The sequence below is a fragment of the Aquarana catesbeiana genome, linkage group LG01 (assembly GCF_042186555.1).
Source record: "Aquarana catesbeiana isolate 2022-GZ linkage group LG01, ASM4218655v1, whole genome shotgun sequence".
NCBI lineage: Eukaryota > Metazoa > Chordata > Amphibia > Anura > Ranidae > Aquarana > Aquarana catesbeiana.
Genome location: NC_133324.1, coordinates 604,555,042 through 604,570,631, shown reverse-complemented (window position 1 = coordinate 604,570,631; position 15,590 = coordinate 604,555,042). Strand labels below are relative to the sequence as shown.

Sequence of the window (15,590 nt, the reverse complement as noted above, 5' to 3'; positions counted from 1 at the left end):
GCAATACGGCACTGCTGCTTTAAAGCGGGGTTCCACCCAAATTTTGAACATTATCTGTATGCATTCTCTTCCTTGCCTAGATGCTGACATGCTGTGTAAAAAAATGTAAATCGCCGTAATTACCTTTTTTTTTCTAATCTTCTTAGCACTTCCTGGTTTTCCTCCCATGGGAGTAGGCGTGTTTCTAGCCTCTCCCAGACCTCCCACAGTCCCCTGGGAGCTAGTCTCAGGCTTCCCAGCATGCATTGTGCAACAGCGTCATCACAACATCTCGGTGATTGCTGGGAGCACAGCATTCACCGCATCCAGGAAATACATGCTTGTGGGCTTCAAATGCCCACAATGAAGATGGAAACCGCCTTCAGTGAATTTTATAAGTTATTCTTTACACGAAATCGGACACAGGCGGACTTATTACACAGAACATGTGAGTAGATAATCATGAGAAGAAAAGTTTGTGAATGAACTCAAAAAAAAAAAAAAAAAAAAAACACGATAGATAGGTGGACCCCCGCTTTAAATGACAAACGCGTGGTCGTGTGATGCTATACCCAAATAAAATTGATGTCCTTTTTTTCCCGCACAAATAGAGCTTTTTGGTGGGGTTTTTTTTTTTTTGGTGTAAAATAAAAATATTTCATGAATTTAGGCCACCATGTATTGTGCTACACATTTTTTTTTTTTTAACCAAAAAAGAAAATCCCAATAAGCGTATATTGATTGGTTTGCATAAAATTATCATCATTAAATTATGGCATAGATTTAGGGACTTATTTCTATCTAATAATGGCGGCGATCAGAGATTTTTAGCAGGACTGCAACATTGCAGTAGACACATCTGACACTGCCTTTTTGGGGACCAGCGACACCAACATTGTGCAACGCTAAAAAAAAAAAAAAAAATAAAAAAAAAAGGCTTGGCACTTGTAACACGCATGTAATGCATTTAAGTGTGTTGAGTGCTTGGGCCAAAAAGTCAAGTTAAACTTACTGGTCCCGATACCACTTTTTTAACAACGAGTACAAGTACCGATACTTTTCTCCAAGTACTCGCCGATACCGATTACCGACACTTTTTTTAATGTCATGTGACAGTGGCACGTGTGTCAGTTTGTTTTTACAATTTTATTACAATTATTTTTTACAATTTTGTTATGTGTTTTTTTACAATGCGTTCTTTTTATAAAAGGGGGGGGGGGGGGGGAGTGGACAGTGTCAGTGTGTTTATTTTATTTTTTACAATTAAGGAGGTGATCAAATACCACCAAAAGAAAGCTCTATTTGTGGGGGAAAAAAAAGGGAGGTAAAAATTTCATTTGGGTAGAGTGTTGCATGACCGTGCAATTGTCAAAGAGTGACAGCGCTAAAAGCTGAAAATTGGTCTGGGAGGGGGGGGGGGGGGGGGATTAGGTGCCCAGTAGGCAAGTGGTTAATGACCAGTCCACTTTTTGCGTTACGGCACTGCGTCGCTTTAACCATTAATTGGGCTGTCGTGCGATGCTGTACCCAAACAAATTTGACAACTTTTTTCCCCCCCACAAATAGAGCTCTTTTGGTGGTATTTGATCATCGCTATGGTTTTTATTTTTTGCGCTATAAACAGAGCAAAAAAAAAAAAAAAAAAAAACGCGTTTAGGCCGATATATTTTTTTTTACAAAAATATATAAAGCGAATAGGTGTATATTGATTGTAGGCGCGATAACTTTTGCACAAACCAAACTATGGGATAGATTTAGGGACTTTATTGTTTTTACTAGTAATGGCGGCAATCTTTAGCAGGACTAACATTGCAGCGGACAAATCTGACCCCAAATGACACTTTTTGTGGACCAGTGACATTACTACATTGATCAGTGCTATAGAAAAAAAAAAACCCCACACAACACACTGATCAATGTAAAAATGGCACTGGCAGGGAAGGGGTTAACACTAGGGGGGCAATCAAGGGGTGAACCATGTTCCCTGACTGTGTTCTAACTGTAAGGGGGGGGGGGGAGAAATGGGCTGCCAGGGGCATGACAGATCACTGGGAACAGTAGATCTGTCAAGTCAGAACAGGGATCCTCCTTGTTTCTCAGTTTTAATAACAGCATAAAAACAAGGGTAGGTCAATGCGGTCCTGAAAGACTCATGAAGCACAAGTTATGGGCAAGTCTAACTTGAATTTTCCCTAAACATCTTTCAGGACAGCACCCGAGATGATAAACTGGACTTACCAACTAGGGAGGGACAACAGCCTGCGGGACCTTTCTGCCAAATGCCCGATTCACCTGCTGACAGAAGATCCAGTTTGTAATGACGGACAAACGTTAGGTTACTTCACCACGTAGCCGCAGTACAAATTTGATCTGGGGTGGCGCCAGCTTTTTCTGCCCATGAAGCAGCCAGAGCTCTAGTAGTGTGCTTGAAATCCCAGCAGGGAAGACAATCCCATCTGGGTGTAAGCTTCCAAAATAGCGGATTCAAGCCACCTAGCAATTGACCCCTTCGATGCCTGGTGACCCTTTATGTTGCCAGAAATAAATGAGTCTGAAGACCCAAAGTCCTTTGTTACTTCCAGATAACAGAATTCTTCTCACATCCAAACTGTGAAATAGACTCCTTTTCCCCCTGAAGGGTTTGAACAAAAAATTGGCAGGATAATCTGCTGCGACCGCTTATGAACTGAAGTTACATTTGGCAAAAACCCTGGATCTGTTTTAAGTAGAATGCTATCTGGGTAAACAAGAAAGGTTCCTTAACTGATGAGCGTGCAGCTCACTGATTCTTTTTTCAGATGTGATTGCAGCTGAAAACAATCTTGAAAGTTAGATTTCTTAAAGAAATAGGATTGTAATGGTTCCTTTGTGAAGGCTTGCAGAGCCACGGCAGTTCCCACTTAGGAAAATGCTTAGCAGGAGCTGGTCTGGATCTAGCAAAAATCTTGCAACCAACAATTCTGAAGAAATTGGTCTCTCCAGGAACACTCCCAAGGCAGCCACTTGCACCTCAATAGTGCCAACAAGACCCTTGTCTGCACTGTTTGCAGGTAATTCCAATAATGACAAAATCTTCCAAGGTTTGATTTGTCGAATGACACTAAGTATTGTAAACTCTCCAAACCTTAGCGTAAATAGCTCTAGTTACTTTCTTCCTACTACAAAGTAAAGTGGTTACTAAAGGTCTTATTCCTTAATAGCTGCTCCTCAGATTCCAGGTGGCGAGGCTTAGCCTGGCTAAATAGAGGTAATACACTGGGCCTTGAAGCAGTAAATACTGTTTGAGAGGAAGCTGCCAGAATGTTTTGACTTTTATTTGTAGAATGGTGGAGAACCAGGCTCTTTTCGGCCAGAATGGAGTAATCAGAATTACAGACACCATTTCTTTTTGAATTTTCCTTAATATTAATGGAATTAGCTAGAACAGGGGAAAGGCATAAACCAGCTGACAGTTCCAAGGATGCACGAAGTCATCCATCTCTAGAGAACCGTCTTAGTGAAGAGAAAGAATTGAAGGAGCCGTGCGTTCTTTTGATGCAAACAGGTCCACCTGCGGACGCCCCCACGTCCTGGTGATCGATGCAAAAATTTCTGGATTCAAGCTCCACTCAGTTTCCCGAATTTGCCATCAGCTCAAAAAGTCTACCACTTCTTTAGTGTGCCTTTGAGATTGACCACCGACAAGGAAAGTAAATGATTTTCTGCCCTCGCTAGTACTCATATTGGGAGCATCCGGGATGAGGGAGGGGTCCCCCTTACGAGCCCTGATGAAATTCTTGCTAGATTTATGCGCTACTATAGCTCCCTCTATTCCACAAGGGTGGATTATGAAATATCAGATCTCCAGGCCTACTTGGATGGGGTGGATTTTCCTACCGTCTCAGGATGCCAGTGAGAACCTTGAACAGGATATTACCCTGGAGGAGGTCCAGATCGCTTTGGCCCAAATGCAACCTGGTAAAACCCCCGGGAGCGGATGCCATTCCGGTCGAATTCTACTCCATGTACCAAAATTTCTTGCTCCTAGGCTCACCATGCTGTTCGCTCAGTTCACCAAGATAGGGTCATTACCAGAATCCATGTCCGAAGCTGCAATTGTGTTTTTGCCCAAACCGGGTAAAGGCCCTGAGGACTGTGCGTCATATCGACAGATTTCTATAATGTTGACGCAAAGCTGCTGGCCAAGATACTGGCCAACCGCCTGGCACAGGTCCGAGATGAGCTCAACCATGTGGATCAGACAGTGTTCATGCCCGGCACGGGCACAGATATCAATTTAAGAAGGCTTCATCTCAACCTGTCCATTCCCCATGATAATGCTGGAACCAGAGTCATTGTCTTTGGATGTCGAAAAGGCATACGACTCGGTTGAGTGGGGCTACCTTTGGGAAGTACTGGGTAGATATGGTTTTGGCCCTCAATTTCTACGTTGGCTGCAATTACTCTACGAAAAGCCTTCAGCTTGTATACGGACCAATGGTAGGATTTCCAAGCGGTTTCTGCTGCAGCGTGGCACACACCAGGGATGCCCTCTCCCCTTCCCCTTTTTGCTCTGGTGCTGGAACCCCTGGCCATCCTACTTAGGGCGTCTCAGAGGGTGGAGGGGCTGCAGGTCAGCCCCTTGGAGGGGAAGGTGTCATACACAGACTATGCCCTGTTGTATCTACATGAGGCAGACTCCTCTCTGCAGGCTGCTCTGGAGCTCTTTGACGAGTTTGGCCGCTTCTCTGGGGTTTGAATAAACTGGACTAAGTCTGTACTTTTTCCCCTAGATCCCATGTCGCGGGCCGCTGCGGCCACCACCCAGCTGCAGTGGGTCACTGGTTTTAAAGATCTGGGAGTCCAGTTGAGTCGCGACCCCTCTAAAATTTATGAGCTCAATCTGCACCCCGTGTTACTGCAGCTGAGAGCTAGGTGTGCCTCCTGGGGGACTCTTCCACTGGGGAGGGGGGTCCACTCCCCGACTGGAACGATTCACCCCATGTCTTCCTGTGAGGTGAGGGGGATTGGCATTGGCCAATTTTCGGGTATACTACTGGGCGGTCATTTTGGTTTCGGTCCGCTGGTGGTTCGTTCGCTCCAGAGCCAATGCTGCGGTGTGCCTTGAGGCGGCTCTTTTGGGTTCCCTCGGTGACCTGGGAAATCTAGCGTATAGGGGCTCTGGGGAATACGCAGATCTCCCGCCTCCAACTAGGACAACACTCAGTGTGGGTGGTTGCTAGGAAGAGGTATCAAACAAAGCGTGTGGTCGCCTTTTCAACCTCTATGGGGTAATCCTAACCTCCCACACTTCTGTACAATCCCGGACCCACAGGTCTGGGCAAAGTATGGGGTGAAGGCCCTTCGAGGGACGTTAATGACATACAAAGACATCTCAGCCAAATTTAATCTGCCCAGATGGATCTATTTTCGTTATCACCAATTGCATCATGCAGTAAGAGCAGTTTCCAGGGCCTATCGTCCTTTCCATGAACCCCATAGAGGAGCTTTTGGCTCAGGAATCGCTTTAAAAGCCTTTCTCCTCCCTCTATATGTCGCTGCTCAGTTTGGACTCTCCCAGGCTGGAGAGGCTGTTGGAGGCGTGGAGGACTGATAACACCACACTAGAGAGGGAGGATTGGAATGACTGCTTTGAGGACAGCTTGGGGCTGGTTAACTCTTCTAGAGATAAAGTGATACAAATTAAGTTTCTTCATAGGGTGTACTACACCCCGCAGCGGCTGCACAGACTGTACCCACTCTAATAGGTGTCGACAAGATGTAGGGACGTATTACCATATGTTCTGGAGCTGTCCTGGAGTGGCTCGATTCTGGGCTGCGGTATTTGAAGCCATTAATGAACGCCTTGGGATGTCATTAGTTCAGTCCCCAGAGCTAGCACTGCTTGGCATACAGGAAGACTATCAGAAGCCACGATACACCAAACTCCTGATTGCTTTTCTACTTTACTATGCAAAAAAACTATTCTTCTTAAACGGAACTCTGCATCCACCCCCACGATGACTCTTTGGGAGGATACCATTAACAATGCTTTACCACTGTATAAAATGACCTATCTGAACAGGAAAAGTGTCCCAAAAAGTTTGATGGTATCTGGTTACCTTGGAAGGCATGAAGGTATTGAGTGCTACAGTTGAATACCATGGATAGAATAGACCTTTCCCTTCTTTCTCCCTTGCTGCCCCCCCGCCCCATCTACTTCCCTTCCCTTGTCCGGTGCATTTTGCTGGAAGGCCATTTTGACTCTCTTAAACTGATGACTGTTATTCCTGTTTCGGCACCCAGTTTAAACTGCAATTATACTCCATGACTCGGTCCATGTAACTTCTTTACTATATTACTACCATCTGCTTTTCTGTCTTGTACCATGCTTGTTTTTCTTTTATCAATAAAATGAGATTTTGACCATAAAAAAAAAAAATATATGATTTTCTGCCCACTCCAGGATTTGTTGACAGCAACTAAAGAGCCTTGCTTCGTATGCTCCCCTGCTTGTTCAGGTAGGCCACGGTAGTGGCGTTGTCTGAAAATCTGCACATGGAAAGCCCTGGAAGTTTGGAAAGAAAACAGCCAATGCTAGGGCGCCTGCCTTTAACTCCCTCCAGTTTGAGGGCTTTACTGCCTCGGTTCAGGACCAAACTCGTTGTGCTAGATTCTGATTACACTGGGCCCCCCCCCATCCCCACAAGCTGGAATCTATCATCACTCTTATTGCGATCGGGAAATACCATAGTAAGCCTTTTGACAAAAATCTACTGGATTCTTCCACCACCAAAGGGTCCTCTTGACCCTGGTGGGATCTTTACCTTTGTGTCTAGGGTTTCTGGACTGTGGTCCCATACCTTTAAAGAGGAAACCCTGGAGTGGCCTGAAATGGAGCCTCGCCCATTGAATAGCTGGCATAGTTGAGGTTAAGTTTGAGGTTTCCTAGGGCATAGTTTGAGGTTTCCTAGGGCTGACATCACCTTTCTGACCGATACCTCCTGATTTGTCTGTAGCTAGCTACTACATTCTGGACCTGGTTTTTCTTCTCTTCTGGAAGGAAGATTCTTTGTTCTACTGAACTCATTTAGTAACCTAGAAATTGTATGTGTTGAGCCGGACATGTTTGATTGTTCACTATCCAACCCAAGGCCTCCAAATGACTGTGGCTAGAACGCTGGTTTCAGACTCCAATAGAACCACTGTGCCAGATCGGAACTGGATATAGGCACCAGCTTCGCTCCTCCCTTCTCTCTCTGTGCTTTTGCGGCAGCAGTGACACGGCGCGCCTGCTTCATGAGCGTTGCCCCTTGCCAGATACCTCACTTCTGACTAGGAGTCTCCAAACTGCCAGTCAAAAGATGGCAGATCGATGGGCGGGCCCCAGAAAAAACATGTGCGCCCCATAGCAGCAGCATTTCACAGCAGTATCAGCTCTCCCTGACCACCTGAACAGGGAGGAGCAGCCCATCCAGCTGTCACTGTGATATGGGAGGAACACGCTTTGAGGAAAGAAAAAAGATAATAAAAATAACGGTGGAGCAGAAAGCCTGGCCTCTCAGGACAGCACCTTAGAGTTCCAGACTCCCCACTAGGTGTTCCCTTGCTGGAGGAAACAAAAACTGACAAGATGTGTGGAGAAGCCTCCTTTTAAAGTTTGGTGGAAGTGGTGTTTCCTGTTGGGAAGTGGGGAGGAGCCACTCTCATGCTGTCCTGAAAGACGCTTTCCACCATTCATGTAACAAGTGCAGAGCAGTTCCCTGCTCACAGCGGTCAAAAAAAAAAAATAAAATAAAAAAAAAAAAAAAAAAAAAAAAAAAAGCAGCCGGCAATGTTAATCACCATTACTCAGCGTTGTATGATAAAAAGAAACCTTGTATTTTTCTATTCATTTAAAGATCAATGGGGTGAACTACAGCCTGTAAATGAAGTCAGTTTAAAGCAACCTTGTCAAATAAAAATAAATCTCTCTCTATTAAAATTGTTCCTGTTTAACCATTAACTCTTTATTCTCCTCAAATTATTTTTTCCCGCTGATTTCCCCCCCCCCCACTTCTATTTTATAGATGAATTAAAACATGTTTGCTTTGTTCATTAATATTTCTACACATTTTACAAGGGGGGGGGGGGAGAAGTTCAGAATCGTGATCTTTATCCTAATCAGAAAAAATAAAATTAAAAAAAAAGCGATTCTCATTTTATCCAGAATTGTGCAGCTCTAGCCAAAATATTTTTTTTTTATTTTAGCCAACTGAAATACATTTGTGCTCAAGCTCTAACTACGCCTAGAGTTAACATGTGTTTAGATGCGCTTACATGTATCAAGTGTTTTTTTTTCTGCCAAAACGCTGCAGCTCCTGGACACGCTGGCAGTGGGTTTGTGTCTCCAAATGCCCCTGCCTCTAAACTACTATGTTTGCATGGACATACAGATAACTTTAGTACCACGCTATAGCCAAAAGACGGCTACAGCACGGTACTATAGTTCTAGAGGGCGACCAGACGTCCTTCCAGAACCCTGCTCCTATGGTGCGCCCTGACCTCTCTCCTTCGGATCACAGGTTGGGGTAAAGGGCCCACTTACAGCTGCCCTTTACCATGTGATTAGCTGTGCCCAGTCAGAGGTGATCGCATGTAAACAGACTTGCCAGTTATCGGCAGTCCTTTCTCACGCACCGTAAGGTAAGGAGTGCCAATAACTAGCAAGCCAGGCAGCACACTGCTTACACTGATAATCAAGGAACTGATCAGTATCAGTGCACATCAGTGAAAAAGAAAAATTACTTATATGCAAAATTTTATAACAAATTAAGAAAAATATTTCTCAAAATTCTTACTTTTTACACTAAAGTGAAAAGAGTGGTAATTAAATACCACCAAAAGAAAACTGTCAAAAAAAAAAAAAAAAAACATGGATAAATAATTTCATATGGGTACAGTGTTACATGACCACACAACTGTCAAAGTGCAACAGCACTAACAGCTGAAACTTTGTCTAGGTAGGAAGGGGGTAAAAGTGCAGTTAACATGCAGGGGTGTTTAGAGGAAGAAAAAAAAAAGCCAAAAAACCCTGGCATTAAAAATGTACAGTGTGCATGAGGCCTGAACCACTTATGCTGGGTGTCCTACATGTGTGGATGTTGCAGTAACAAGTTATATGTTTAATTTTTTACATTTTAGAATGGTGTGCCTCAAGAATTTATGCACAAAAAGGTGCCTCAACTCGAAAAGGGTTCAGAAACACTGCTTTAGATAGTGGAAGAGATCATACAATGACTTCTTCCACCAGCTAAAAATAGAAAAAGGATGTAGGAGGGGAAGATACATAAAGAATCATTTTAGATTTCTGTATGCAAAATATTTTAAAACATCCGAGAGAAAAAAAGAAAAAGAAAAAGGGAAATAAGATTCCACCATCCACACATTTGATGTGAATGGGAGAACCTGCCAGATGTGGCATTGTATTCCGATATCAGGATCCACCCACATACCTGACTGGCACAGCATGAGCAATCTGTTTCCTCCCCCTCCACAGCCCAGCGCTCCAGTGAGTCCTGGAGGAGCACAGTCTCTGTTCCATGAAGGTAGGCCGGCCATAAACAGTTTGAATCTTGGCCGGTTCAGCAGGAACTGGTTGAGATTCGAGCATGAACAGGCAGGCTGAATGTACCAAGTTGATCACCTTGGGTACAACCAGTCTGCCGGACTTTACATAATTACCGCTAGCAATAATCACCGTCTTCTGGCAGTGACTGCTTCCCCCGCTGGGAGAATACAATAGCTTGGTGGGAGGGATTCCCTTCACGGTCTCAAATCTGTGGCTGCAAAAAGAAGAAAAGGAGGAAGAAAAAAAAAAAAATTTTCACTCCATGTATGGCCTACCTTAATGATCAGCAGTCATGCAATTGCTCAGTTCTCAGGCCCCTTTCACACTTGTGCGGCTTCAAAGTTGCACGATTTTGACAAAACAGTCATATGACTGGATCCGACTTTGCCCTGCGTCTTGAAGTCCGACTTCAACGAACAGGGATCATGCCAATAAAAAAAAAAAAAAAAAAACACAAACACAACAATCTTTGTATGGGTTCCCCCTCCAAGAGCATACCAGGCCTTTCCGTCAGGCATGGATTTTAAGGGGAACTCCCCCATGCAAAAAAAAAAAAAAAGTGTGGCCCCCCCCAAATTCATACCAGACCCTTAACCGAGCACACAGCCCGGCAGGCCAGGAAAAGGGGTGGGGATGAGTGTGGGGGCTTTGGGGCAGGGGGGGCTCTGCACCCCCACCCTCAAAGCAGCTTGTCCCCATGTTGATCAGGACAAGAGTCTCTTCCCGACAACCCTGGCCGTTGGAAGCCCCCAGATCCCAGCCCGCCACCCTATGTGAATGATTATCGGGGACATTGTACCCCTACCTATTCACCACAGAAAAAAAAAAAAAAAAAAAAAGGAAAAAAGAAAAAAAAGTGTCAAAAAGAAAAAAAAAAAAAAAAAACGCAGAACACAGGTTTTTAACCACTTCAGCCCCGGAAGATTTGGCTGCCGAGTGACTGGGCTATTTTTTGCGATTCGGCACTGCAACGCTTTGACAATTGCACGGTTGTGCAACACTGCACCTAAACAAAATTGCCATTTTTTCCACAAATAGAGCTTTATTTTGGTGGTATTTGATCATCTCTGCGGTTTTTATTTTTTGCGCTAACAAAAAAAAAAAAGCTACAATTTTGAAAAAATAAAAAACAATATTTTGTACTTTGCTATAATAGAATATCCCCTTTTTTTTAAAAAAAAGCTATTTTTTTCAGTTTTAGGCAAATACGTATTCTTCTACATATTTCTGGGAATATATATATATATATATATATATATATATATATATATATCTCTCTCTCTCTATCTCTCAATAAGTGTATATTGATTGGTTTGCACAAAAGTTATAGGGTCTACAAAAAAGAGGATTTATAGCATTTTTTTTTTTTTTTTTTTTACTAGCAATGGCGGCGATCTGCGATTTTTAATCGGGACTGCGACATTATGGCGGACACATCGAACACTTTTTAGTACCATTGGCATTGATACAGCGATAAGTGCTATAAAAATGCACTGATTACTGTAAAAATGTCACTAGCAGCGAAGGGGTTAACACTAGGGGGCGATCAAGGGGTTAACTGAGTTCCCTGTGTGTTTCTCTAACTGTAGGGGGAGGGGACCGACCTAGAGGAAATGACAGATCGTGGTTCCTAGCTATTAGGAACTCACGATCTGTCTCTTCTCGCAGAACAGATTTGTGTGTACACACACACACACACACACACACACACACACACACACACACACACACACGTTCTGCCTCTCGTGCCCATGATCACTCGTGGCCGGCGATCATTGCAACCGTCAGCCACGAGCATCAGCACCCCCGCAGTGCAGCGGGTGCACGGCGCCTGCTATCCCGCTTAAAAGAGCCGACGTATAGCTACAACAGCTCGCGGGATCTTGCCGACCTGCCGCAGTATAATGATGGTGGCTAGTCGGCAAGTAGTTTATTATTAGGCAGCTCTGGGGTCTCATCCAACTTCTTCTCCGGCTCTTCCGGCGATGTCTTCTGCCTCCTCTGTTGATGCCTTCTGCCTCTGCAGGTTCTTCTCCGCTGACGTCTTCTAGCCCTCTATGGTTCTTCTCTGTCTGCTGTCCGGGTCATCTGCGCTGTCTTCTCTCTCTGTTCTTCCGATGTTGACTCGATGCTCTCTCCTGCTCTAATGACGAGTGCCACTACTTATATTGACATGGAGCAGGCTCACTGGAGGCCAGCCCCTAATGATGTCACCGCCCATCATGCCCCAGGCTGTGATGTCATGAGGGGCAGGGCCACCGAGTGGTGGCCACACGGTGACCCCATGCTAAAATAAAGTAGTGGCACTGTGCACCCGGCATTAGAGACCCCCGAGCTGCCTAATAAATTACTTTAAAAAAACCTGTGATCCATTTTTGCCTTTTTTTTTTTTTTTTTTTTTTTGGTGAATGTACCCGATACTCATTCACATAGGGTGGGGGGACGGGATCTGGGCTTCCAGATTCCGATAAGCACCCCGCCCGCAGATCCAGACAACGGCCAGGGTTGTCAGGAATAGGCCCTTGTCCTCATCAACATGGGGACAATGAGCTTTGGCGTGGGCATGTTGAGAGCATGTAGCCTGGTACAGTTCAGGAGGGGGGCACGTGCTCGTCCCCACACCCTTTCCTGACCTGCTGGGCTGTGTGCTCAGAAAAGGGTCTGGTATGGATTTGCGGGGAACCCCCACAACGTTTTTTTCGGCATGGGGGTTCCCCTTAAAACCCATGCCAGACCAAAGGGCCTGGTATGCTCATTGAGGGGGAACCCATGCAGTTTTTTTTTTTTTTTTTTAATTGGCATGGAGTTTCCCTTCAAGATCCTCAGAGCACAAGTCCCATGCCAAAGTCGGATCAGTTAAGACTGCAATATTTTAAGGTTACATGTACACAGAACATTTTTACAACCACTCCAGAATGATTTAACTTGGCAGATAGTAACCCACATTTAAAAAAAAAAAGTTAATAGCCAAAAATAAAAAACGCCCGTAAGCGAAACGTGGCTAAACGCGAGTTACCACGTTTGAAATGCTTTTAAACTCAGCGTCTGAACCCATTTTTATGCGTAAAAAAAAAAAAAAAAAAAAAAAAAAAAGCCTCTAAACTCAACTGCCTAGAAACTACTATAAAACGACCCTGTGTACATAAGATAACAGAGGAGAGTTCAGGAGCAGTTGAAAAAAAATGGCCAACTGCTCCTAAACGTCCCTTTAGCAGCAGCCGTGTACATGAGGCCTTAGTGTCCGTTCACACTGAGGCAGCGCAACTACCTCAGGCGACCTGGACACGACAGGAGTGGCGACTTGCAAGACGACTTCTATATAGAAGTCAATGCAAGTCGCCTCAAGTCGCCCCCAAAGTCGTGCAGGAACCTTTTTCTAAGTTGGAGCGACTTGCGTCGCTCGGATTAGAACGGTTCCATTGTACAGAACGGGACACTACTTGTCAGGCGGCTAAGTCGCCTGACAAGTCGTCCCAGTGTGAACCGGCACTTAGTGTATCATATAGACCCACTGCTTGCAGTCTTTCAAAGTCTATGGCGCTGAATGTGCATTGAGCCATAAATGCAAGTCCCACTCCGTACAGTGATCAGCCCTGTCCAAACCCAGCGCGATTAAGGAATATGAAAGTCTGCTGTCCTTCCCTGGTTCACCACAACTAGAAACCTCGGTGTGCAAGGGGACTTAGAGGGGATTTCACCCACTGGAAAGCTAATTCTCACATCTGTTTAGACTACAAGACAGATTGCAAAAAAAGATACAAACACCACGATTGGTTTTAACTGTTCATTATCCCCCCCCCCCCAAAAAATGCATTCAGTTTTAGATATACTTTAATGCAACATGAATATTAATTTCTACCAATAAAACTTGAGCCACAAGCTTTTCACCACCGCTAACAAACAGCTGCACAGACCTTTCCTGTTGCACTTGCTGCTAAACAGCAAATATCTTTTACTTCCCCACCAACAAGCAGCAAGATTCCGGTGCGGTATATTAAACTACTTCATCATTAGCCTATACATATCGCTAGGTTACCAAGCAAGTTGTCAGCACAGTGATAATTTGACAATTACTCCATCATGCAACACTGTACCCAAAATTTATTTTATATCATCTTCTGAGACAGAGCTCTGCTTTTAGTGGTATTTCGCCACTTAATCCCAGTTTGGCCAGCCAACCCCCCTCCAATCCCAGTTTGGCCAGCCAACCCCCCCCCCCCATCCAATCCCAGTTTGGCCAGCCAACCCCCCCATCCAATCCCAGTTTGGCCAGCCAACCCCCCCATCCAATCCCAGTTTGGCCAGCCAACCCCCCCATCCAATCCCAGTTTGGCCAGCCAACCCCCCCATCCAATCCCAGTTTGGCCAGCCAACCCCCCCCATCCAATCCCAGTTTGGCCAGCCAACCCCCCCCATCCAATCCCAGTTTGGCCAGCCAACCCCCCCCATCCAATCCCAGTTTGGCCAGCCAACCCCCCCCATCCAATCCCAGTTTGGCCAGCCAACCCCCCTCCCCCCCCATCCAATCCCAGTTTGGCCAGCCAACCCCCCTCCCCCCCCATCCAATCCCAGTTTGGCCAGCCAACCCCCCTCCCCCCCCATCCAATCCCAGTTTGGCCAGCCAACCCCCCTCCCCCCCCATCCAATCCCAGTTTGGCCAGCCAACCCCCCTCCCCCCCCATCCAATCCCAGTTTGGCCAGCCAACCCCCCTCCCCCCCCATCCAATCCCAGTTTGGCCAGCCAACCCCCCTCCCCCCCCATCCAATCCCAGTTTGGCCAGCCAACCCCCCTCCCCCCCCATCCAATCCCAGTTTGGCCAGCCAACCCCCCTCCCCCCCCCCCATCCAATCCCAGTTTGGCCAGCCAACCCCCCTCCCCCCCCCCCATCCAATCCCAGTTTGGCCAGCCAACCCCCCTCCCCCCATCCAATCCCAGTTTGGCCAGCCAATACCCCTCCCCCCCCATCCAATCCCAGTTTGGCCAGCCAATACCCCTCCCCCCCCATCCAATCCCAGTTTGGCCAGCCAATACCCCTCCCCCCCCATCCAATCCCAGTTTGGCCAGCCAATACCCCTCCCCCCCCATCCAATCCCAGTTTGGCCAGCCAATACCCCTCCCCCCCCATCCAATCCCAGTTTGGCCAGCCAATACCCCTCCCCCCCCCATCCAATCCCAGTTTGGCCAGCCAATACCCCTCCCCCCCCATCCAATCCCAGTTTGGCCAGCCAACACCCCCCCCCCCATCCCGCCCCCCTCCAATCCCAAACTGGCCAAACCCCCCCCCCCCCCAAAATAAAAACCCTCCATCCAATCCCAAACTGGCCAAACCCCCCCAAAAATAAAAACCCTCCATCCAATCCCAAACCCCTCCATAAGTAACGCCATGCTAACAACACATGTATACTTAATTTATGAACACCTCAGACACAGCGCAGGTTGACTACACAAAACAAATGTAGTTTCTATGGGTTACTGAACCTGACATCAGTCCCACTACTCAGCCCGGAGCAGGGTGCAGAGCTGCAAGCATCCGAACATCAGCGAAACGTCATCCTCACCCACAGCTCATACGTACCGGGACAGGAAAGAACTACCGCACAGCTCTCCACACTTCTCCTATACCGAGCGCCTCTAACACTCGCTGAGGCGGGAGAGTCCGCTGACACGTGCTGCCAGGTGGGGAAGGGCGTTACCCAACTTCGGACTATTAGAAAAGGGTGTGTCCCATTCACAGACGACGGATGCTCGAGGCGTTCATTGGTGCCTGTAGGGCCCCGCCAATCGAGCAGGTGTTAGGTAGGGTATGAGGAACCGTCTGTTTACAGGAGGAGGATACGTCCACCTTGTACAGGGGAGAGCAGGCATTGTACACAGAGAAAGCTAAATGTGAGTGAGAAAAATAGAAACACAATGGATAGCTAGAGAAATCTTAGAGAGAAATAAAATAAAAACATAGAAAAGTATCAAATATAAGGATAGATACGTAAATAGAAAACATAGGGCTAGAATGGAATATGTTAT

General features: G+C 46.1%; 1 protein-coding gene across 2 annotated transcripts in view; it reads right to left on the bottom strand.

The window, feature by feature from the left end:
- ACSBG2 (acyl-CoA synthetase bubblegum family member 2) overlaps window positions 1-15,267 on the bottom strand; it is a 93,977-nt gene extending 78,710 nt beyond the window's left edge. The window contains exon 1 of one of the 2 annotated variants that reach the window (XM_073599078.1): window positions 15,145-15,267. Coding sequence is in view for 1 of the 2 variants with exons in the window: in XM_073599069.1 (XP_073455170.1) it covers window positions 15,048-15,054 (7 nt within the window). In the remaining variant the exon portion in view is untranslated. Of the gene's footprint in view, window positions 1-15,047; window positions 15,070-15,144 lie in introns of those variants that run through there. The other variant, XM_073599069.1, reaches the window with a different exon arrangement.
- Window positions 15,268-15,590: the final 323 nt, after the last annotated feature.